General features: G+C 44.7%; 1 protein-coding gene across 1 annotated transcript in view; it reads right to left on the reverse strand.

Moving 5' to 3' along the window:
* Positions 1-26,732, reverse strand: part of LOC138657474 (zinc finger protein 585A-like) — a 117,560-nt gene that overhangs the window by 58,240 nt on the left and 32,588 nt on the right. Inside the window, exon 9 of the mRNA XM_069745268.1 lies at positions 8,311-9,512. Coding sequence (XP_069601369.1) covers positions 8,311-9,512 — 1,202 coding nt within the window. The remainder of the gene's footprint in view (positions 1-8,310; positions 9,513-26,732) is intronic.

Raw genomic sequence — 26,732 nt, forward strand, 5'->3', positions numbered from 1 at the left:
CTCTGGTTCTGCTATCCTTAGTTTCTGTTTTCAGTTTGTTTCTGCAGCCTTCTCTGTGTTTCCTATTGATTGGGGGAGGGTGGTCCTTGAAAGATCTAAGGACTGGGTATAAAAACTACCTGTTTTTATACCCAGTCCTTAGATCTTTCAACGACCACCCTCCCCCAATCAATAGGTCTTTGCTTGAGTTTAACTTAGGATCGTCAGTGGGTCTATTCGCAAGGAATGGGTCGCCCACTCCATCGTAGGGTATCAGCCTAGTCTCAGTGCAGGGTCACTTCTATCCTAGTTCTGTGTTGCAGTTCCATAACAATAGGCCTGTATAGTATAATGCATTCCCCCATAGGTCTGTATAGTATAATGCACTCCCCATGGGCCTGTATAGTATAATGCACTCCCCATGGGCCTGTATAGTCTAATTCACTCCCCATAGGCCTGTATAGTATAATGCATTCCCCATGGGCCTGTATAGTATAATGCATTCCCCATGGGCCTGTATAGTATAATGCACTCCCCATGGGCCTGTATAGTATAATGCATTCCCCATAGGCCTGTATAGTATAATGCATTCCCCATGGGCCTGTATAGTATAATGCATTCCCCATGGGCCTGTATAGTATAATGCACTCCCCATAGGCCTGTATAGTATAATGCACTCCCCATGGGCCTGTATAGTCTAATTCACTCCTTACAGGCCTGTATAGTATAATGCATTCCCCATAGGCCTGTATAGTATAATGCATTCCCCATAGGCCTGTATAGTATAATGCACTCCCCATGGGCCTGTATAGTCTAATTCACTCCTTACAGGCCTGTATAGTATAATGCATTCCCCATAGGCCTGTATAGTATAATGCATTCCCCATAGGCCTGTATAGTATAATGCACTCCCCATGGGCCTGTATAGTCTAATTCACTCCCCATGGGCCTGTATAGTATAATGCATTCCCCATGGGCCTGTATAGTATAATGCATTCCCCATGGGCCTGTATAGTATAATGCATTCCCCATGGGCCTGTATAGTATAATGCACTCCCCATGGGCCTGTATAGTATAATGCATTCCCCATGGGCCTGTATAGTATAATGCACTCCCCATAGGCCTGTATAGTATAATGCATTCCCCATGGGCCTGTATAGTATAATGCATTCCCCATGGGCCTGTATAGTATAAAGCACTCCCCATGGGCCTGTATAGTATAAAGCACTCTCCATGGGCCTGTATAGTCTAATTCACTCCCCATGGGCCTGTATAGTATAATGCACTCCCCATGGGCCTGTATAGTATAATGCATTCCCCATGGGCCTGTATAGTATAATGCACTCCCCATGGGCCTGTATAGTATAATGCATTCCCCATGGGCCTGTATAGTATAATGCACTCCCCATAGGCCTGTATAGTATAATGCATTCCCCATGGGCCTGTATAGTCTAATTCACTCCCCATAGGCCTGTATAGTATAATGCATTCCCCATGGGCCTGTATAGTATAATGCACTCCCCATGGACCTGTATAGTATAATGCACTCCCCATGGGCCTGTATAGTATAATGCACTCCCCATGGGCCTGTATAGTATAATGCACTCCCCATGGGCCTGTATAGTATAATGCATTCCCCATGGGCCTGTATAGTATAATGCATTCTCCATGGGCCTGTATAGTATAATGCATTCCCCATGGGCCTGTATAGTATAATGCACTCCCCATAGGCCTGTATAGTATAATGCATTCCCCATGGGCCTGTATAGTATAATGCACTCCCCATAGGCCTGTATAGTATAATGCACTCCCCATGGGCCTGTATAGTATAATGCATTCCCCATGGGCCTGTATAGTATAAAGCACTCTCCATGGGCCTGTATAGTCTAATTCACTCCCCATAGGCCTGTATAGTATAATGCATTCCCCATGGGCCTGTATAGTATAATCCACTCCCTATTGGTCTGTATAGTATAATGCACCCCCATTAGGCAGCCTGTATAGTATAATTCACTCCCCAAAGGCTTGTATAGTATAATGCACCCCCAACAGGCAGTCTGTATTGTATAATGCACCCCCATTAAGCTGCCAGTACAATATAATGCATTCCCATTAGGCAGTCTGTATAGTATAATGCACGGTCATTACATAGCCTTTATAGTATAATGCACACCCATTAGGCCGTCAGTACAATATAGTGCACCCCCATTAGGCATTCTGTATAGTATAATGCACCCCATTAGGCAGCCTGTATAGTATAATGCACCCCCACTAGGCAGCCAGTACTGTATAACGGATCCCCATTAGGCAACAGTACAATATAATGCAGTCCCATTAGGCAGACTGTATAGTGTAATGCACCCCCCATTAGGCAGTCTGTACAATATAATGCACCCCCATTAGGCAGCCAGTACAATATAATGCACCCCCATTAGGCAGTCTGTATAGTATAATGCATGCCCATAAGGCAGCCTGTATAGTATAATACACCCCCATTAGGCAGTCTGTATAGTATAATACACCCCCATTAGGCAGTCTGTATAGTATAATACACCCCCATAAGGCAGCCAGTACAGTATAATGCACCCCTATTAGGTAGTCCGCACAGTATAATGCACCCCCATTAGGCAGTCTGTATAGTATAATGCACCCCATTAGGCAGCTAGTACAAAACAATGCACCCCCATTAGGCAGGCAGTACAATATAATGCACCCCAATTACGCAATCTGTATAGTATAATACACCCCCATTAGGCAGTCTGTATAGTATAATGCACCCCATTAGGCAGGCAGTACAATATAATGCACCTCTATTAGGCAGTCTGAAAAGTATAATGCATCCCCATTAGGCAGCCTGTATAGTATAATGCACCCCCATAGGCAGCCAGTACAATATAATGCACCCCCATTAGGCAGCCTGTATAGTATAATGTTATAAAGGCACAGATGATTGGCCTCGGGGAGACCAAAACATCCAACACCGCGGAGACACCATCACGTGTTTCTCAACGCAGCGATTCCAGAACACTGCCCCCATCCCTTATGGGAAATATGCAGATGCATGTAAAGAAGCTGCGGAGACACCATCACGTGTTTCTCGACGCAAGCAGTGAATAGCCAGGCCTTTCCCCGGGAAGGAACAACCACGGGAAGGGCAGCATCCTATAAAGGAAAGCCACCTATGCCAAGCATGGTATCCATCCACAGACAGCTGTTTCGGGGTTTTTGCCCCTCATCAGTGTGGAGTAGGAATCTGGCTATTAGGAGCAGTGCCTAGTAAAAAGGCTATAAAGGCACAGATGATTGGCCTTGGGGAGACCAAAACATCCAACACCGCGGAGACACCATCACGTGTTTCTCAACGCAGTGATTCCAGAACACTGCCCCCATCCCTTATGGGAAATATGCAGATGCATGTAAAGAAGCTGCGGAGATACCATCACGTGTTTCTCGACACATAGCCTTTTTACTAGGCACTGCTCCTAATAGCCAGATTCCTACTCCACACTGATGAGGGGCAAAAACCCCGAAACAGCTGTCTGTGGATGGATACCATGCTTGGCATAGGTGGCTTTCCTTCATAGGATGCTGCCCTTCCCGTGGTTGTTCCTTCCCGGGGAAAGGCCTGGCTATTCACTGCTTGTGTCGAGAAACACGTGATGGTGTCTCCGCAGCTTCTTTACATGTATAGTATAATGCACCCCCATTAGGCAGTCTGTATAGTATAATGCACCCCCATTAGGCAGCCAGTACAATACAATGCACCCCCATTAGGCAGTCTGTATAGTATAATGCACCCCCATTAGGCAGCCAGTACAATACAATGCACCCCCATTAGGCAGTCTGTATAGTATAATGCACCCCCATTAGGCAATCTGTACAATACAATGCACCCCCATTAGGCAGTCTGTATAGTATAATGCACCCCCTTTAGGCAGCCTTTATAGTATAATGCACCCCCATAAGGCAGCCTTTATAGCATAATGCACCCCAATTAGGCAACCACTACAATACAAAGCACCCCCATTAGGCAGCTTGTACAATATAATGCACCCCCTTTAGGCAGCCAGTACAATATAATGCACCCCCATTAGGCAGCGGGTTCAATATAATGCACCCCCATTAGGCAGCGGGTACAATATAATGCACCCCATTAGGCAGCCTGTACAATATAATGCACCCCCATTCCTTCCCCCCTCCCTCTTTCCCCCTGTTGGATTGTCCACTCACCCCCTCCCTCCAGCTATACAAGCTGGTGCAATGTGAGACCATGGTATGCCCGTCAACACAGGATCCGCTTATGACCCTAACTGGTTAAGGGCAGTTCTTCTAGCACATGGATTTAAACTCTTGTTTGTTAATTTAAACTCGAATATAATAATACAGGATAATCATAGAGGAAGGAAACTTATATTTCTGGAATATGCATAATTAAAGCTATTCACAGTGGCGTTTTTGGTCTTCTGCGTCCAACAGAAATCGAGTAAAGGGTATATGCTTCCCAGTAACATACAGTAGATATACAATGTTTGATATCAAAAGAAAGGTAATGTCGTAATAAGAAAAATAATACCCGTCGTTTCTTTCCGAGGTTTCCACCCAGAGTTATGGCAAATAGGAGTTTTTTTGTAACTTTATAAAAGGGGGCATAACCAGCTCACCCAGTGAGGTCATCGAGCGGGAGACCCATGGTTTTGGGCAAAGGTATAAAGCTCAGAGGTCCACACAAAGAAGCTGTCTTTTGCCCGGGGAATCAGCTTTGGAAAGCTGGGCATTGTGACCTGTTGCTCTGGGAAGGTTCCCCTCCCCCCTCCTTCACATGGTGTGTCATTGACTGAGATGTGCAAGTTCTTATTTTAATCCATTTTATTTTGAAATTGTCTGTATATACTGTATCTTGTCTCTTTTGTAACCTCTTTTATATTGTTGTAAACACTGCCTATATTTTCTGGAGTAAATCTATAAATTTACTAGTTTTGTTTTTCCTTGATCTATAAATGTACTGCCATGACCTCCATGCTAATTACCCTACCTTTTGGGTGGGCTCCTGACCCGATATTGATTTGAATATAGCACGAGGAGCTGGTGGCAGCAAAGTGTTCTGGGGTATTTGGGAGACCCTGGCAATGATGGAACGGAGGGTTAAGTGTGTATTTCCTGCCTGAGACTGGGGATATACATTTTGCCCTCACTGCAGAGTGTCCAATAGTCAGTACACAGCAAGGCAGCCTTTCTGGCGACTACTTATCCTAGGTGTAGTTCCCTGACTGACCTAAGAGTAAGGGGGCACCAAAGAGCTGCAAGTTCCTAACCGGGACTGGAAAGTGTGATATAATAAATCCCTGACAACTGCGAGCAATTACACACCCCAGTTCCTGACAGCCACTTGCCTTTTTAAGTAGCCCCAGCAGTTCAATCAGTGCTTCTGAATGTCTGCAGCTCGCCAAAGACCTGGCTCCTGAAAGTCTTGGACATAGTATTCCAGCCATCTCCTACTGCGGATCCTTGGAGCACATGTGGAGACAGGAAGCCCTGTTTGCCATCAACATTTGCAAAGGAAGGAAGAGAGATTCTGAATCTATTTCTACGATTTATGCTGGACTTAAGGTTTATTCCGGCCTGCCGTGGTGTCTCCTGCCTCTGTACCTGCAATTTTGTAAAACCTTTCCCCTGTGGTTTGCTGACTTATATGAAGTAATACAAGCACTTCTTAAGCAAGCTTGTGTTTCTCCGGACCCAAGACTCTATACAGATTGTTTTCAATACATTACATTAGAGTCACACAGGCGTCTTCTACCTGTCACAGTCCTCACAGGTGACTTGAGACTGTCTGTGATCATCCTGGAGCCGATCACTGGCTGAGCCTTTGCCATTTTGGCTATTCTTCCATCCATTTAAATGGTAGTCTTCAGTTTTCTTCCATGTCTCTCTGATTTGGCTTTCCATTTTAAAGCACTGGAGATCATTTTAGCTGCACAGCCCATCGTTGTCTGCACTTCTTTATAAGTTTTACCCTCTCCAATCCACTTTTCAATCAAAGTAAGCTTCTTCTGAACAATGTCTCGAGCGACTCATATTTCTCAGGCTTTCAAGGAGCAATGAATGTACAACATGTTCTGGCTTCACCCTTACATAAGGGCCACCTGATTCACACCTGTTTATTCACAGAATGATTAACCTCACTAATTGAACTCCATACTGCTATCATTGTAAACACTTACCCCGTTCAATTAATTATTCTAATACAAAGAAAAACCTGCAGATCATGAATGCGGAGTGTGGTGTTTTCATAGAATCTACTGCACCAAATGGTAAACTGTGTGACATGTGGAAATATAATTTATACCAAACACAGTGATTAAACTGGTTAGTTATATTGGACTGCTATTATTTTGAACACTACTGTATGTGTTTCTTTCTTTAGTTGGTGAAGAGTCTGAAATGTTGACTCTTCTTGTAGGTTAAATTGATATTTCTAAACTGAAGAATGGCTATTATTTACCTCTTATAACAGCTCCTACAGTTTATTGTACTGTTGTCTTTACAAAACCATAACCAGGAACACTCTACAGGATAGCTGCCGGATCATGGCTCCATCACAAGGACCACAACCTCGGCTGAAAGAATACAGATCTTCTCCATTGACCATCACTGAACCTATGTGTATGCTTGGGAGAGCCGGGATTGGGACCCACCAATCACATGGCTCCATGGAGATGCTCAGAGAAACCAGGTTGTGACCCTCCGGTCAACTGACCTTGTACCTCAATGACCTTTCAGCTTTCTAAGCGTTACCTCCTCTGTGCGCCACTGGTGGGGGTAGTTAGCCCTGGAAGCTCTGAAGTCACAGCTGCTCTTATCCTGGTGAGTCAGCAGAAGGGTGTAAGTCTGTAATTTTGCACCATCTTGGTTATTTGTTGGCACTGTTCTATGTGTTATTTGCCTGTTGTGTGGTTCAATAAAGTATTAATACACTGTTTTACCCTCACCCTGTGTTGGCAGAGTAGTATTATGCCTACGGTCAAAGGAGAACGGGAGTTCGGTAGGATGAGCCCTGGTCCATGCGGCTTTGGCTAGCCACCCACTGCACCCCCAGTAGATAGATGTTGTATTATGTCACTAACTCATTCATTCCAGGCCAAGAAGATTGGGTGCGGTCCTTAAAAATCATTGAGACCATACAAAATACTACATGTAGTACTTTTCAATATGGGGTGTACAAATGTTTGCATCAACTAATCTGAGTAAAACTGAAGATTTTGTAATTAAAGTTATAGTAGGTCATGCCTGCAGGTGGCACACATGGTTTGTGGCCCCACTGTGCCACAGGACTGGGCCTACCTAGGCAGAGGCATGCCTAAGCAGCTACCTGGCTTTCACTGGAGCTCCTGAATGCGGAGTCAGACTTGAGCAGCAGATAGCCGCCAGGTACCACTCCTAGGCAGAGCCCGATACTGCAGGTGCTGAATACAAGGTTCGCAGACTCTAACAGGGCTAGGGCTCTGTTCAGACTACGCTTCAGGCAGGAAAAATACTGATACAGTAACAGACAGGACTTGATTCAGTATATTTTCAGACAGGTGTAGTCTCAGGGTTCAGGGACTGCCGGAGCGGTTTCGGGCTATGTTCAGACACATGGGTTTCGGGACATGGTTGAGACTCTGGCCACACACGGACTAAACTTGGGCACTCTCTGCACAAGGACCAGGAGACCTAACAACTCACAGACTAACTAATGAATCAATGATGTTGCTTTGCCACCTCCCTATTGGGGACGGTGCCGCTTCTAAAAGATGCATCCCAGCAATTGGCTGGGGGCATCTTAGCAGGTGCACTCTTCCCCTTTAAGAGGAAGAGATCACGTGCACTATGCACTCAGCTGGAGGTTAGTGAGAGCAGGGAGAACACCGGGGACCACACCGCACAGACAGGGTGGAGAGTCTGCCACTGTCTCTGCATGGAGAAGGAGAAACATGTAGAGATGCAGGCAGAACCGTTACATATTATTAACCTTACCTTCATGTTATTGATTAAAAAACATGTTCTATGAAACTCCGTGTTACCAACATTTTAAAAACTGTTCTTGTGTTCAGTGAGATATTGAAATGTTACTGATTAAAGGGGGTGTACTCATTTATGCTGATCAACATTTATTGAAATTTATAAAACAGAGTGAACATAATTAACATTTCTTTCCTGTATGCCTTCTCTCATGTCTAACAAAAATTTTTCCCGCATAGCGAACATGAATATGGCTTCTCTTCTGTGCGACTTCTCTCATGTGTAATAAGACCCAATTTATCTGTAAAGCATTTCTCACAGAATGAACATGTTTTCTCCTGTGTGAGTTCTCTGATGTCTATAAAGATTTGACTGCAATGTAAAGCATTTTCCACATCGTAAACAGGAGAATGGTTTCTCCCCTGTGTGAATTCTTTGATGTCCAACAAGCTTTGATTTATCTTTAAAACATTTCCCACATTGGGAACATGAATATGGCTTCTCTCCTGTGTGAATTCTCTGATGTATAATAAGACTCCCTTTATCTTTGTATGATTTCTCACATTCTGAACATGAAAATGGCCTTTCTCCTGTGTGAATTCTCTGATGTTTAATAAGACTCCCTTTATCTGAAAAGCATTTCCCACATTCCGAACATGAAAATGGCTTTTCTCCTGTGTGAATTCTCTGATGTCTAATAAGACTCCCATTATCTGAATAGGACTTCCCACATTCCGAACATGAAAATGGCATTTCTCCTGTGTGAGTTCGCTCATGCATTGCAACTTGTGATTTAAATAAAAAACATTTCCCACATTCTGAACAGGAGTATGGAGTCTCTCTTGTATGAGTTCTCTGATGTGTAATAAGAGTCCCTTTTTCTGTGAAGGCCTTCCCACATTCTGAACATGAAAATGGCTTTTCTCCTGTGTGAATTCTCTGATGTATAATAAGATTTGATTTATGTGAGAAAGCCTTCTTACATTCCGAACAAGGAAATGGCGTTTCTCCTGTGTGACTTCTCACATGTCTAACATATTGAGATTTATGTGTAAAGTTTTTCCCACATTCTGAACATGAATATGGCTTCTCTCCTGTATGAATTCTCTGATGTGTAATAAGAGTACTTTTTTCTTTGAAGGACTTATCACACTCTGAACATGAAAATGGCTTTTCTCCTGTGTGAATTCTCTCATGTATAACAAATATTGATTTCTTTGAAAAGCATTTCCCACATTCTGAACAGGAGTATGGCTTCTCTCCTTTGTGCTTTCTTTGTGATAAAAAATCTGAGCTTTTAGTAAGTTGCTTATCACACTGAAATCTTCTAACCACTTTGTCACCTGGAATTCTGGTAACAATGGGAGATTGCTCAGGAGAGGGATCCTCATGATTAGGGAGATTGTAAGAAAGTGAAGTACTGTGAAGTCCAGGAGGTCCATGAAGGGGAATGTGGTTTTCTTCATTAGATTGCTTCCTGATATCTTCTTTTTTACAATTTAGTGATAATCCGTTATTCTCACAAGGATTTCCTATAAGGATGAAGGATAGATTGGATGTGATTTTTTTTCTACAATACAAAAGGGATTTCTAAATTTACATTATGAAAACAAATATAAAGCACTTTTTGTGTGAATCAGCAGATATTAGGTTAAAGTGAGTGACTACTACACCCCTGGATTAAAGGTACTGTCACACTAGACGATATCGCTAGCGATCCGTGACGTTGCAGCGTCCTCGCTAGCGATATCGTCCAGTGTGACAGGCAGCAGCGATCAGGCCCCTGCTGTGCTGTCCCTGGTCGGGGAAGAAAGTCCAGAACTTTATTTCGTCGCTGGACTCCCCGTAGACATCGCTGAATCGGCGTGTGTGACACCGATTCAGCGATGTCTTCACTGGTAACCAGGGTAAACATCGGGTAACTAAGCGCAGGGCCGCGCTTAGTAACCCGATGTTTACCCTGGTTACCATCCTAAAAGTAAAAAAACAAACACTACATACTTACCTACAGCCGTCTGTCCTCCAGCACTGTGCTCTGCTCTCCTCCTGCTCTGGCTGTGAGCGTCGGTCAGCCGGAAAGCAGAGCGGTGACGTCACTGCTCTGCTTTCTGGCTGCCCGGCGCTCACAGCCAGACCAGAGAAGCAGAGCGCCGAGGACAGACAGCAGAAGGTAAGTATGTAGCGTTTGTTTTTTTACTTTTTAGGATGGTAACCAGGGTAAACATCGGGTTACTAAGCGCGGCCCTGCGCTTAGTTACCCGATGTTTACCCTGGTTACCGGGGACCTCGGGATCGTTGGTCGCTGGAGAGCTGTCTGTGTGACAGCTCTCCAGCGACCAAACAGCGACGCTGCAGCGATCCGGATCGTTGTCGGTATCGCTGCAGCGTCGCTATGTGTGACGGTACCTTAATTGTGCAGCTCCAGGCACAAAACTTAACAGGATTGATCCTCCATGGCTGCAGTGGTGCAACCTGATCCTTCACCAAGAGGTCCAGATTGAAAGAATCAGGATAAATATATAAGTAAAAAATGGTCTCCAAAAGTGCTGCCAAGGATGTAGGGAGAGTTTTCTTATTAAAATTATTTTATTAAACCTTTAGTGACTGGGCTAAATTTTTAAAATCTGACCAGTGTCCCTTTATGTGGCAATAACTCTGGAGCGCTTCAAAATATCCCAGTGACTGAGTTTTTTTTTTGGCACATTATAATTTATGATCTTCGTAAATTTAGGTCGATAGGTTTTCTATTTGTTTATAGAAAATATCAGAAATTTGACGAAACGGTAAAAAAAAAAATGAAAATGGTTAAATTCTGAATGATGATCTCTTTAATCCAGATAGTTATACTACAGACTGAGAAATGACTATACGTTCATCATATATGCAAGTGCTTCTCACAAAATTAGAATATCAAAAAGTTAATTTTTCAGTTCTTCAATACAAAAAGTGAAACGCATATATTATATAGAGCCATTACAAACAGCGTGATCTTTCACGTGTTTATCTCTGTTAATATTGATGATTATGGCTTACAGCCAATGAAAACCCAAAAGTCATTATCTCAGTAAATTAGAATACTTTATAACACCAGTTTGAAAAATGATTTTAAAATCCGAAATGTTGTCCTACTGAAATGTATGTTCAGTAAATGCACTCAATACTTGGCCGGGCTCCTTTTGCATCAATTACTGCATCAATGCGGCGTGGCATGGAGGCAATCAGCCTGTGGCACTGCTGAGGAGTTATAGAAGCCCAGGTTGCTTTGATAGCAGCCTTCAGCTCGTCTGCATTGTTGGGTCTGGTGTCTCTCACCTTCTCTTGACAATACCTCAGATTCTCTATGGGGTTAAGGTCAGGCGAGTATGCTGACCAATCAAGCCCAGTGATACTGTTGTTTTTAAACCAGGTATTGGTACTTTTCGCAGTGTGGACAAGTGCCCCCTAAGCCCCCCCCCCCCCGAGGGTCCTTTTTAAGGTCTAAAAACACCTGAAAATGATGGAAACACTGCTCAAATGACACGGGAACATCATGGGGATCGCCCCTGGAAGCATTCCTGACTCCAAATAATTAGCCCCAGACTGAAAATTTCCTCCCCCACTTAGGATTAGTTCAGACTCAGCGCTTTTGAAGCGTTTTTCAACTTTAACATTGCTTTCAACCACTACAAAATGCATTCACTGGGAAATGTCATTGTAACATTTAATGTCCCTAGCTGGCCATGTGGTGGGTGACACATAAGCAGACCCATTTTGTTTCATTTACGAAGGAGGCACTCAAAGTCACAGAGCCTATTTTTACTGGTGCATCAGGCGGCATTAATCTTCTTAAAGGGCCATTATTAGGCCAGCGTCACACTCAGCGTATAAAAATACGGTCCGTAATTTACGTCCGTAATACGCAGAAAAGTCCCCAAAATAGTGGTCCGTATCTCCTCCGTAGGCAGGGTGTGTCAGCATATTTTGCGCATGGCATCCTCCGTATGTAATCCGTATGGCATCCGTACTGCGAGATTTTCTCGCAGGCTTGCAAAACCGACATACGGACATACAATCCATGTTCTCAAAAAATCATAAAAACATACATATCATTGAGACACATATATGTATGTATATTAATATTTCATCCAGCGCGAGATAGCTTTAAAGCCGGTAATTCAATTGCCGGCTTTTGCCATCTCCTTCCTAAACCCGACATGATATGAGACATGGTTTACATACAGTAAACCATCTCATATCCCTTTTTTTTGCATATTCCACACTGCTAATGTTAGTAGTGTGTATGTGCAAAATTTGGGCACTCTAATAAATTAAAAGGTTAAATGGCGGAAAAAATTGGCGTGGGCTCCCGTGCAATTTTTTCCGCCAGAGTGGTAAAGCCAGTGACTGAGGGCAGATATTAATAGCCTGGAGAGGGTCCATGGTTATTGGCTTCCCCCTGGCTAAAAACATCTGCCCCCAGCCACCCCAGAACAGGCACATTCTCATATGAATTCGAGCCTGGGAGCTTTCCAGGAAAGTTCCCATGCTCGAGTTCATATGAGGACAACCAGCAGAGGGCGCCTCACCGCGAATGAAGGTAACTACAGGTCATTGACCTACATTACCTTCATTCCCCGGGGTTTTACAGGCACGAGCACAGCTGCATTATAGCAGAGCTCCTGCCTGTAAAATATTTTAACCCCTTCAGATGGATTTACATCGTGGGACGTTACAGATCAACGGAAGGTATGTATATTTGTTGGTTTATTATTTTTCCTTTGTTACAGAGCGAGGGTCTTCAGGTGGATTGAGAGAGTAATAAAATATTAAAACAACCTGTGTGTTTATTTCATTAAAATAATTTTTAATAATGTGTGTGTTTTTTTTAACCATTTCATACAATTGGATTAATAATGGAAAGGTGTCAGAATTGACGCCTCTCCATTATTAATCTGGCTTAATGTCACCTTACAATAGCAAGGTGACATTAACCCTTCATTACCCCATATCCCACCTCTACACGGGAATGGGAAGAGAGTGGCCAAGTGCCAGAATAGGTGCATCTTCCAGATGTGCCTTTTCTGGGGTGGCTGGGGGCAGATGTTTTTAGCCAGGGGGGCCAATAACCGTGGACCCTCTCCAGGCTATTAATATCTGCCCTCAGTCACTGGCTTTACTACTCTGGCGGAGAAAATTGTGCGGGAGCCCATGCCAATTTTTTCCGCCATTTAACCCTTTAATTTAATAGCTAGAGCGCCCAGATTTTGCACATACACTCTGCTAACATTAGTAGTGAGGAATATGCAAAAAAAAGGGGATATGAGATGGTTTACTGTATGTAACCATGTCTCATATCATGCCGGGTTTGGGAAGGAGATAGCAAAAGCCGGCAACTGAATTACCGGCTTTAAAGCTATCTCGCGCTGGATGAAATATTAATATATATACATATATGTGTCTCAATGATTATATATATATATATATATATATATATATATATATACCACCTTGCCGTGGTTGATGGGCACACATGAATTGGCCAATTTATGCGCTAAGAATCTTCATTTTATCTATAACTGTAAGTTTTATGAAAAAAATTTTTTGAAAATATTTTTTTATGAAAAAATATTTTTGAGAAGTATGATTCATATCGAATATTTGTCTGTGTTTTCACATGGCCTAGATTCATATACATGTGCTGCTGTGTTTTTTTTATATCTATATGATACAGCCTGCAGCTTGCATGTGTTCACATTGGGAGTGCTGGTTGGCTTTTTTTCTTTGTTTAGTGTATGGATGTGGCTGCATCCAGACTGATCTTGCACTCCTCCCATTGACCTTGCAGGTGGCGGTAATCATCTCTAGTTGCCCATAAATTGTAGGTTTAGCCCAGAGTGACATGTTTGTCCAAAGTTGTAGGCTGGTGGCCCAAGAGTGGCATGTACAGTAGAGTAGGACCCATCAGAGAGAGATCACCTTGCCGTGGTTGATGGGCACACATGAATTGGCCAATTTATGCGCTAAGAATCTTCATTTTATCTATAACTGTAAGTTTTATGAAAACATTTTTTGTGAAAAAAATGTTTTATGAAAAAATATTTTTGAGAAGTATGATTCATATCGAATATTTGTCTGTGTTTTCACATGGCCTAGATTCATATACATGTGCTGCTGTGTTTTTTTATATATATATATATATATATATATATATATATATATATATATATATATATATATATATATATATATATATATATATATATATATACACACAGTACAGACCAAAAGTTTGGACACACCTTCTCATTTAAAGATTTTTCTGTATTTTCATGACTATGAAAATTGTAAATTCACACTGAAGGCATCAAAACTATGTATTAACACATGTGGAATTATATACTTAACAAAAAAGTGTGAAACAACTGAAAATATGTCTTATATTCTAGGTTCTTCAAAGTAGCCACCTTTTGCTTTGATGACTGCTTTGCACATTCTTGGCATTCTCTTGATGAGCTTCAAGAGGTAGTCACCGGAAATGGTTTACACTTCACAGGTGTGCCCTGTCAGGTTTAATAAGTGGGATTTCTTGCCTTATAAATGGGGTTGGGAGCATCAGTTGTGTTGAGCAGAAGTCTGGTGGATACACAGCTGATAGTCCTACTGAATAGACTGTTAGAATTTGTATTATGGCAAGAAAAAAGCAGCTAAGTAAAGAAAAACGATTGGCCATCATTACTTTAAGAAATGAAGGTCAGTCAGTCCGAAAAATTGGGCAAACTTTGAAAGTGTCCCCAAGTGCAGTGGCAAAAACCTCAAGCGCTACAAAGAAACTGGCTCACATGAGGTCCGCCCCAGGAAAGGAAGACCAAGAGTCACCTCTGCTTCTGAGGATAAGTTTATCCGAGTCACCAGCCTCAGAAATCACAGGTTAACAGGAGCTCAGATCAGAGACTAGGTCAATGCCACACAGAGCTCTAGCAGCAGACACATCTCTACAACAACTGTTAAGAGGTGACTTTGTGCAGCAGGCCTTCATGGTAAAATAGCTGCTAGGAAACCACTGCTAAGGACAGGCAACCAGCAGAAGAGACTTGTTTGGGCTAAAGAACTCAAGGAATGGACATTAGACCAGTGGAAATCTGTGCTTTGGTCTGATGAGTCCAAATTTGAGATATCTGGTTCCAACCACTGTGTCTTTGTGTAACGCAGAAAAGGTGAACGGATGGACTCTACATGCCTGGTTCCCACCGTGAAGCATGGAGGAGGAGGTGTGATGGTGTGGGGGTGCTTTGCTGGTGACACTGTTGGGGATTTATTCAAAATTGAAGGCATACTGAACCAGCATGGCTACCACAGCATCTTGCAGCGGCATGCTATTCCATCCGGTTTGTGTTTAGTTGGACCATCATTTATTTTTCAACAGGACAATGACCCAAAGCACACCTCCAGGCTGTGTAAGGGCTATTTGACCAAGAAGGAGAGTGATGGGGTGTTACGCCAGATGACCTGGCCTCCACAGTCACCAGACCTGAACCCAATCAAGATGGTTTGGGGTGAGCTGGACCACAGAGTGAAGGCAAAAGGGCCAACAAGTGCTAAGCATCTCTTGGAAGTCCCTCAAAATTGTTGGAAGACCATTCCTGATGACTACCTCTTGAAGCTCATCAAGAGAATGCCAAGGGTGTGAAAAGCATTCATCAAAGCAAAAGGTGGCTACTTTAAGGAACCTAGAATATAAGACATATTTTCAGTTGCTTCACACTTTTTTGTTAAGTATATAATTCCACATGTGTTAATTCATAGTTTTGATGCCTTCAGTGTGAATGTACAATTTTCAGTCATGAAAATACAGAAAAATCTTTAAATGAGAAGGTGTGTCCAAACTTTTGGTCTGTACTGTATATATATACCTATTCTATGTGTACACATTTATTCTACCTATTCTACTGTAACCTGTCAGTGTGATTTTACTGTACACCGCACTGAATTGCCGGCTTTTCTCTCTAACACCGCTGCGTATTTCTCGCAAGTCACACTGCTGGTCCGTGTGTAATCTGTATTTTTCTGGCCCCTATAGACTTTTATTGGCGGATTTTTTGCGCAATACGGTGACAAACGCAGCATGCTGCGATTTTCTATGGCCGTAGAAGACCGTATAATACGGATCAGTAAAATACGGCTGATAGGAGCTGGGGCATAGAGAATAATTGGGCCGTGTGTAATGCGTGTTTTACGGACGTGTTTTATGCGCTCATAAAAAAAAAAAAAGTTATTGCAATTTTAAAACGGGATAGTTACAATTGTACCTACTCAGCCGGACGAAGGTTAAAAAGTAGGCCCAATGAAAAGGAGTGGGTCTTCTAGACTTGGAATGTCCATACACTAAGTGCATGGGCTGTCAAATGTTTCCCCATGAGGGGTTCATTTTTTTTTTTAAAAATTTGTTAACGGGCATCATAAACAGTTGCTGCTGGGAAGGTGCAGGTTTTTACTAAAAATATGGCGGACGAATCGTTGGATGAAGTGATCAGGAAAAAGGGGCATGGTGATGACAGGAATGGGAACGTACATGATTAATAACAGCGGTGGGAGGTATGAGATCCAGGATACAGCCTACAATGATTAGTCGTTTAGCCACCACCAATTACCAGAAGATCGGTGTAACAGATGCGCTTGTTAGGCTGCCGTCACACTAGCAGTATTTGGTCAGTATTTTACATCAGTATTTGTAGCCAAAACCAGGAGAGGGTGATAAATGCTGAAGTGGTGCATATGTTTCTATTATACTTTTCCTCTGATTGTTCCACTCCTGGTTTTGGCTACAAATACAGATGTAAAATACTGACCAAATACTGATAGTGTGACGGCAGCCTTAGACTCGGCCTAAAAAATGCCTGTCAAAAACATGTTGCCAAAGACGCACGTTTCTGTCTAAAAGGCAAAGTGCAACATGTTCGAGAGATGCTGAATTATAGAAAGCAGATCAGTGTTGGAGGAAAACCAAACAAACTGATGGACGCTTGTGAAAAACAAAGTTTAAAGAGCAGTGCACCGTCCGTAACTATACACACACCCGTGGCACAAGCTTCATCTTCACCCATACATATTACCAATAATATCCAAATGTCACAGTCAACAATTATTTCTTCCAGTGTAACGAACATTGATAAAGGAATGCCACTAAATGTAGACAACCACGACCCTAGGAAACATCAGATTTCCTCTTTACAAGATATGGACGATGATGGTATTGATGACGACTTTGAAATTTACCATATTCCCACCAAAAAAAGGCCGTGAATGTCTGGAAAATCATTTTCTCTTGGGCAAACTTTCCCTCTAACTAAAGTGGTACTGAATGATGAATACACAGCTCTCATGTCTATTTAGCCTTAGATGGTTGAAAGATGATGTATTCTGTTTTGTCCATGTTCACTTTTTGAAAGCGAGCAGAATGAAGGATGAATTAGCAGGAAAACGTGTGATTTGGGTCAGTAAGGAGGTGACGTCAGGTTCAGATAGGGAGATCTGCGTGTCATTGGCGTACTGATGATATTGCAAACCGTGCCATTACACGTCACGACACATCAGCTTTCCCAGGCCGAAGGTGTAGATGAGAAGAGTAGGGGTCCTAGAACTGAGCCTTGGGGAACACCGAAAGACCGTGGTCGAGGTGTGGGAGAGGGAGACACTGAATGTCCCCGTAACAGCCTGGTTATTTTTTAAATACTCTGCCGATAACCCCAAAAAGGCCATTTGCACTGCCGGCCATACCCACATCAGCAGGGTAGCAAAACTCCCATCCTAACCACCACAAGCATGATCAGGCACATGGCAGCAAAGCACCCGACTTTGATGGTTGAACACAAAGCTCCATGAACAATGTCTGTGGGTGATACCACTGTTTCTTCCGATGTTGTGTGTGCAAGCCAATCCCCTGTCCACTGTGCATGCAAAGATGCCTCATGCCCTGCATCTGCAGTTGCACACAAACTCAACTAGCACCATCAACAAGCACGTCCATGTCCTTGTCCCATCGCAGCGGTCAGTTGTCCATACCCCAGTCGTTAGAACGCAACCGTAAATACGCAGCCAACGCCACAGTACTAAATTCACACATTTCTTGTCTGCTTGCGCTCGAAATGTTGCATTTTAGGCAAATGTGAGACCTAAGCTTTCCGCAATCTGAAGGCGGTGACCATCACAAGGTACTCGTTACCCAGCCGCCGCAATTTTGCCCGGTCTATCGTCCTGACAATACAAAAGCAAGCACGTGCCCCACAACATTACCCGGGCCCTCAACAATGCTGTTACAGGGAAAGTGCACCTAACCACGGACACGTGGACAAGTGCTTGTGGGCAGGGACGGTACATCTTGCTGACGGCACGCTGGGTTAGCGTAGAGGAAGCCATGACCCAGTCGGACATTGGGAGACCATGTTACAGATGTATGGAGACAGGTTGTGGAAGGCTTTGTATGTCATAGTTAGGGTTTTGAACTGTAGCCTCTGGGCAATTGGAAGGCAGTGAAGGGCCTGGCAGAGAGGTGAGGCCGAGGAATAACAGATCGACAGTTGGATTACTTGGGCATCAGACTTTAGGATAGATTGGAGTGGTGCAAGAGTGCTAGAGGGGAGGCCAGAGAAAAGGTTGCAATAGTGAAGGTGGGAGATCATGAGGGCGTGCACAAACATTTTTGCAGTTTCTTGGAATGTACGGATCCTTGAACTGTTTTTGAGTTGTAGTGGGCAGGAGGAGACAAGGGCTTGGATATGTATATTGAAAGAGGGCAGAGTCGAGGATCATCCCGAGGTCCCGAACATGCGGGACTATTTGTACCGATGTGGCGTCCCGGCATTACACAGGCACGTGTCCGACAACATTACCCGTGCCCTCCAATATGCTGTTATTGGTAAAGTCAACCTAACCACAGACACGTGGACAAGTGCTTGTGGTCAGGGATGGTACATCACACTAACAGCACACTGGGTTAACATGGTGGAAGCCGGGACCCAGTCCAATCTTGGGATGGTGCACGTCCTCCCAACCCCAAGTATTGCGGGCCCTACGTCAATCTGGGTTGCCCCCACAGTCTTCAGCTCCTGCACCTCCTCCTCCTCTTCAGCCTCCATCTCCGAAAGTAGCACATCAGTCACAAGCTGGAAGCACTGCAGCACTGCCTCAGCCAAGTGGCAACAGGCTGTGCTGAAGCTAATATGCAAGCCGCACAATGATGAAGAGTTATGGACAGCTCTGAAAGAGCAGGCAGATCGGTGTCTGACACCGCTGAACCTACAGCCAGGCATGATCGTGTGTGACAATAGCTGGAACCTGGTGGCTGCTCTGTGTCGAGGCGAGCTCACACACGTGCCATGCCTGGCCCATGTGCTTAACCTCATTGTTCAACATTTTCTGAAAAGCGACATGGAGGTGCCAGATCTGCTAGGAAAAGTACGAGGCTCTGTGTACCCATTTTAGAAAGTCAGCAAGAGCTTCATCCGCCCTTGACGTGCTTCTGCAGCACTTGCAGCTTCTGGCTCACCGACTGGTGTGTGATGTCCTCCCCTTGTATTGGAACTCTACACTGCATATTTTGGAAAGGATTTGTGAGCAGAAGAGGGCAGTTGTTGACTACTAGCATCAACAAGGCGGTAGGTATTCAGTTCTGACTTCACACATACGATTTTAGGAGTGGACATGGATGTCAGACATATGTACCATTCTCCAAAACTTTAAGGAATTCACCAAGATGGTGAGCGGCAATGGCGCCATAATTAAAATCTCCATCCTGCTTCTCTGTGTTCTAATATTAATATTTATAGTTATTTATAGTTATTTATATAGCGTCAACATATCTACAGTTTGAAGCAACAGTCCTAAGTAACAACAATAACAATAATACAATAATTAAACAGAAATAAAACTACCTTGCTCGTGACAGCTTACAATCTACAATGAGGTGGGGGAGATAAAATAGGGATTTTTGTGTACTCACCGTAAAATCCTTTTCTCCGAGCCATTCATTGGGGGACACAGACCGTGGGTGTATGCTGCTGCCACTAGGAGGCTGACACTAAGTGATACAAAGAAAGTTAGCTCCTCCCCTGCAGTATACACCCTCCTGCTGGCTCTCAGCTAACCAGTTCGGTGCAAAAGCAGTAGGAGATCAATAACAATATATGAGCGTATAGCATGTCATATTATATATGAGAGTATAGCATGTCAGATTATAAAAAACAATCATAAGCTAATAACAGGGTGGGAGCTGTGTCCCCCAATAAATGGCTTGGAGAAAAGGATTTTACGGTGAGTACACAAAAATCCCTATTTCTCCTTCGCCTCATTGGGGGACACAGACCGTGGGACGTCCCAAAGCAGTCCCTGGGTGGGGACAACAATAGATCAGGCCCTGTGTAACCGCTACTTACAAGTGCGCCACCGCGGCCTGCAGAGTCCGCCTGCCCAGACTCACATCTGTGGAAGTGTTGGAATTATAGTGCTTCAAGAATCCATGCGGACTGGACGAATCCGCAAGCTTGCAGGCGTGCCTTGCCGACGCCTGGTGCCTAGAACCCTTGATAGACAGGGAGATAGGCTGACATCTAGCACGGAAGGACTCCTGGATGGTGGAACGAATTCACCATGTTATCATGGTCGATGAAACGGCTAAACCCTTCCTGAAAATGTCAGGAAGCCTTCCTCTACCGTCAGGAAACCCAAATAAAGCGTCCAACCTTCGGAAGGGCGCCGTCCTCAAGACGTACCTACTCAGAGCACTCACTTTGTCCAGAATATGGGGGAACTCATTCCATTTTGTGGACTGGTGCCAAAAGAGATGAGGGAAGAACTATGCCCTCATAACAGTGGTAATACAGTACCACCTTGGTAACAAGGGATGGGGATGGCCTGAGGACAACCTTGCCTCGAAGGTAATAAGGGAAAAAAGTCTGAAAGAGCAGAGCAGCTAGCTCCGAAGACTCGTCATAGTGAGAATATTGCAGAGGAAAAAGGGGCGACTTTCCCTGATAGTAAAGTCTGCCCGGATGAAAAGGAGCCTACTGTAAGGCTCCTAGGAATAATAACGTCCCAATGAGCTAGTGGTATGCGATAGAGAAGGACTACGTGTGAAAACTCCCTGTGAGAAAGTCCCTACTTGCAGTTTTGCTGCGATAAGGCGAGAAGATACTAGCTCCGCAAACAAAAAACGGACGTGGTCAGTGCGGATCTCTGAGGATCACTGGGGCCCCTTTCTGCTTCCGAAAGGCTTTCGGAAGTAGTGGAAGGGGAGTTATGGAAACTGGTACCACGGCAGAACCAGAGCATGGAGTGCGATGGCTCTTGGATCTCGAGGCCGAACCACGAACTCGCGTACATTGGCCTTCAGTCTGGATGTCATCCCACCTACAACTGGAGAGCTCCAGTAAGGACAGATCTGATGGAAGACTTCGGGGTGAAGTTCCCACTGACTTTAGGCGGAACCCTGACGGCTGAATTTGTTTGCCGTTCAGAGTTCTACTCCTTGGAGTCCTACCGAGATCACCGAATAATAGACTTTGGCCCATCAGAGAAAGTGAGGTACCTCGGTCATGGCGCCTGACCGTGGGTACCTGCTAGATGACTGACGTATGGCACCGCCGTGGCATTATCCAATTGAATTCGGATAGGGTGACCCGCCAGAAGGCAGTGGACCTGCTGTAGGACTAACGTTCAGATCTCCAGAACAATGATAGGGAGAAAAAGACTGGCATTGGTAGTTACTAATAACCATTGAACCGGGAGAAACGCCCTGGATGAAGAAGGAGCTCAGAGACTATTGTCTGAAAGTCTGTTTGACTTGCTGAAAACAAGCAGAGCGAAGGAAACCGCATCCAATGTCGTCACCATTTTTCCTCAGAACTCTCCTAGTAAATCGAATGAAATGAGGGGGTGAGTAATCAAGTCCTCAGAACTCTCCTTGCGTGAGCTCCCTGTTGAAGGGCCATGACCTTGTCTCGAGGAAGAATTACCATCCTTCTAGAAGTGTGCAGGATCATCCTCAAAAAGGATATCTGCTGGGCTGGAAATGAGGAGAACTTGTCTAAGGGTACCGTCACACAGTGGCATTTTGATCGCTACGACGGCACGATCCGTGACGCTCCAGCATCGTAATAATATCGCTCCAGCGTCGTAGACTGCTGTCACACTTTGCAATGTACGACGCTGGAGCGATAATTTCATGACGTATGTGCGATGTAGAAGCCGTTGGTTACTATGCGCACATCGTATACAATATCGTGCACACCTTTATTACACCATGCGATCATGCCGCCACAGCGGGACACTAGACGACGAAAGAAAGTTTCAAACGATCTGCTACGACGTACGATTCTCAGCGGGGTCCCTGATCGCAGGAGCGTGTCAGACACAGCGAGATCGCTGGAACGTCACGGATATATCGCTGGAACGTCACAAATTGTGCCGTCGTAGCGATCAAAATGCCACTGTGTGACGGTACCCTAAGTGTAGCTGCCAGCCCAGGAGAGAAGGTATCGCAAGAGATATAGACGACTCAGCGTAGTCCTGGAAGGGCGGCTAGACAGTCGACCACACAGGGCAAGATGAGCACGCCTCTAGAGTGCAAGAGAAACATGACATCTGCCATGACCCGTGCGAACACTCTGGGTGCGGAAGCAAGGCCAAAGGACAAGGTTGTGACTTGAAAATTCTGTTGACGAATGGAAAGGCGAAGGGATTTTTGCAGAGGGTAAGCACCCCAAATATCAATGGATGCCGGAAACTGCACCTTTTTCTGTTGAAGTAATGGCTGAGCGGAGGGACTCCATCCAAAGAAGGAGGACCATGTCAAAGGTTGTTAGAAGTTTGAGGTCCAGGGTCGATCTTACTTTTCGTTCCCCTGTTTGAAACCAAGATCCCTTAGATCTAGACTGTGCTGGACAATCCTTATACAATCCTTTGTCAGTCTCCCGCTCAAAGGATTTGATTGGCCAGTTGTTACTGGTGTGAATCAAGGTAGTTAAGGTCTCCAGCCAGGAGACCATTGCTCTAGCAATCCATGCGGCCGCTAAGGAGGATAGAGCGCCGAACCCAAAGATGGAACGAACCAGATTTGCTATCTGACAGTCCGTGGTATTTTTAATTGATGACCCATCGGGTAGGGATACTGGTAGGTATACCACAGGAGATTCTACCCGGTTAATCTGCCCATTGGCAGAATGTGCGGCTGCATCCAGCAAGTCATAGTCTCTTGCCATCTCCTCTTTTCACGGTGCAGAGAGAAAAATTAGGAACCCTCGATCCATCAACCTCTTAACAGGGAAGTGGAGAGGAATTGTCCGCCTTCTTGTATCTTCCGCTAAATAGTGGTGATGCAGAGGGGGGTGCTCGTACGCCAAAAAGGGTGTCTCTGTATGTCCACAGAGTCCAGGTCTCCGGGTGGACAGGACAGGTTGTCTGGCGTTAGGCCTGGATGCAGAAGAGGAAACATGGAGGCGACACTCCGTGTGCTCGTCTGTTGATGGTGTGGGGAGATCGGTGCCCTTTAAAGGACTCGTCGCCCTTAAAAAAACAGGCCAGGCATGGCATCCCACATAGAAGCTTCTGTCCAGTGAATCGCTTATCCGAATTGAATGGCAAATGCTCTCGAGGGAGTTTAGTCTCTGAAGCTTTGGCAAGTTCAGGCAATATCCAATCCATATTCAGAGCCTTGCTGTCATCAAATCATTGGTGAGGGAGCAGGAAACGAAAAACTTCCGTTTTCTAGATGCCTGTATGTTTCTAGACGCCTGCACGTTTCTAGAATACTTGCGGCCCCTGCTAGCCGATGGCTCCCATGTAGGATAGGGACCATGTATATTGGTCCTGCGAGCACTCCAAACACAGAGGGTACACAGAGGGATTCAATCTCTTGGTCAGAGAACCATGGATTGGGGTCAGTGAAGAAGTCCACTGAGGGGAACTAGAGGATAAAGCTGGGGTCGGCGGCGGAGGGCTCCTCGGATTGATCAAGCGCCTTTAAGACCAAGGAATACTGGTCATGCACCTTTAAGACCAGGGAATACTGGTCAAGCCCCTTTAAGACCAGGGAATACTGGTTATGCGCCTTTAAGACCAGGGAATACTGGTCATGCACCTTTAAGAACAGGGAATACTGGTCATGCACCTTTAAGAACAGGGAATACTGGTCATGCACCTTTAAGAACAGGGAATAATGGTCGTGCACCTTTAAGAACAGGGAATAATGGTCGTGCGCCTTTAAGACCAGGGAATACTGGTCATGCGCCTTTAAGACCAGAGAATACTGGTCATGCGCCTTTAAGACCAGAGAATACTGGTCATGCGCCTTTAAGACCAGAGAATACTGGTCATGCGCCTTTAAGACCAGAGAATACTGGTCATGCGCCTTTAAGACCAGAGAATACTGGTCATGCGCCTTTAAGACCAGGGAATACTGGTCATGCGCCTTTAAGACCAGAGAATACTGGTCATGCGCCTTTAAGACCAGAGAATACTGGTCATGCGCCTTTAAGACCAGAGAATACTGGTCATGCGCCTTTAAGACCAGAGAATACTGGTCATGCGCCTTTAAGACCAGGGAATACTGGTCATGCGCCTTTAAGACCAGAGAATACTGGTCATGCGCCTTTAAGACCAGAGAATACTGGTCATGCGCCTTTAAGACTAGGGAATACTGGTCATGCGCCTTTAAGACCAGGGAATACTGGTCATGCGCCTTTAAGACCAGAGAATACTGGACATGCGCTTTAAAAGATCAAGGAATACATGTCATACGCCTTTAAGACTGGGAATACTGGTCATGTGCTTTTAAGACCAGGGAATACTGGTCATGCGCCTTTAAGACCAGAGAATACTGGTCATGCGCCTTTAAGACCAGGGAATACTGGTCATGCGCCTTTAAGACCAGGGAATACTGGTCATGTGCCTTTAAGACCAGAGAATACAGAGAATACTGGTCATGCGCCTTTAAGACCAGAGAATACTGGTCATGCGCCTTTAAGACCAGAGAATACTGGTCATGTGCTTTTAAGACCAGAGAATACTGGTCATGCGCCTTTAAGACCAGAGAATACTGGTCATGCGCCTTTAAGATTAGAGAATACTGGTCATGTGCTTTTAAGACCAGAGAATACTGGTCATGCGCCTTTAAGACCAGGGAATACTGGTCATGCGCCTTCAAGACCAGGGAATACTGGTCATGTGCCATTAAGACCAGAGAATACAGAGAATACTGGTCATGCGCCTTTAAGACCAGAGAATACTGGTCATGCGCCTTTAAGACTAGAGAATACTGGTCATGCGCCTTTAAGACCAGGGAATACTGGTCATGCGCCTTTAAGACCAGGGAATACTGGTCATGCGCCTTCAAGACCAGGGAATACTGGTCATGTGCCTTTAAGACCAGAGAATACATAGAATACTGGTCATGCGCCTTTAAGACCAGAGAATACTGGTCATGCGCCTTTAAGACTAGAGAATACTGGTCATGCGCCTTTAAGACTAGAGAATACTGGTCATGCGCCTTTAAGACCAGAGAATACTGGTCATGCGCCTTTAAGACTAGAGAATACTGGTCATGCGCCTTTAAGACTAGAGAATACTGGTCATGCGCCTTTAAGACCAGAGAATACAGAGAATACTGGTCATGCGCCTTTAAGACCAGAGAATACTGGTCATGCGCCTTTAAGACCAGAGAATACTGGTCATGTGCTTTTAAGACCAGAGAATACTGGTCATGCGCCTTTAAGACCAGGGAATACTGGTCATGCGCCTTCAAGACCAGGGAATACTGGTCATGTGCCTTTAAGACCAGAGAATACAGAGAATACTGGTCATGCGCCTTTAAGACCAGAGAATACTGGTCATGCGCCTTTAAGACTAGAGAATACTGGTCATGCGCCTTTAAGACCAGGGAATACTGGTCATGCGCCTTTAAGACCAGGGAATACTGGTCATGCGCCTTCAAGACCAGGGAATACTGGTCATGTGCCTTTAAGACCAGAGAATACATAGAATACTGGTCATGCGCCTTTAAGACCATAGAATACTGGTCATGCGCCTTTAAGACTAGAGAATACTGGTCATGCGCCTTTAAGACTAGAGAATACTGGTCATGCGCCTTTAAGACTAGAGAATACTGGTCATGCGCCTTTAAGACCAGGGAATACTGGTCATGCGCCTTTAAGACCAGGGAATACTGGTCATGCGCCTTTAAGACCAGGGAATACTGGTCATGCGCCTTTAAGACCAGGGAATACTGGTCATGCGCCTTTAAGACCAGGGAATACTGGTCATGCGCCTTTAAGACCAGGGAATACTGGTCATGCGCCTTTAAGACCAGGGAATACTGGTCATGCGCCTTCAAGACCAGGGAATACTGGTCATGTGCCTTTAAGACCAGGGAATACTGGTCATGCACCTTTAAGACCAGGGAATACTAGTCATGCACCTTTAAGAACAGGGACAGGGAATACTGGTCATGCGCCTTTAAGACCAGGGAATACTGGTCATGCACCTTTAAGACCAGGGAATACTAGTCATGCACCTTTAAGAACAGGGACAGGGAATACTGGTCATGCGCCTTTAAGTCCAGGGAATACTGGTCACGCGCCTTTAAGACCAGAGAATACTGGACATGCGCTTTAAAAGATCAAGGAATACATGTCATATGCCTTTAAGACTAGGAATCCTGGCCACGTGCTTTTAAGACCAGGAAATACTGGTCATGTGCCTTTAAGACCAGGGACTACTAATCGTGT

This window comes from Ranitomeya imitator, chromosome 1, assembly GCF_032444005.1.
Source record: "Ranitomeya imitator isolate aRanImi1 chromosome 1, aRanImi1.pri, whole genome shotgun sequence".
NCBI classification, from domain to species: Eukaryota; Metazoa; Chordata; class Amphibia; order Anura; family Dendrobatidae; genus Ranitomeya; species Ranitomeya imitator.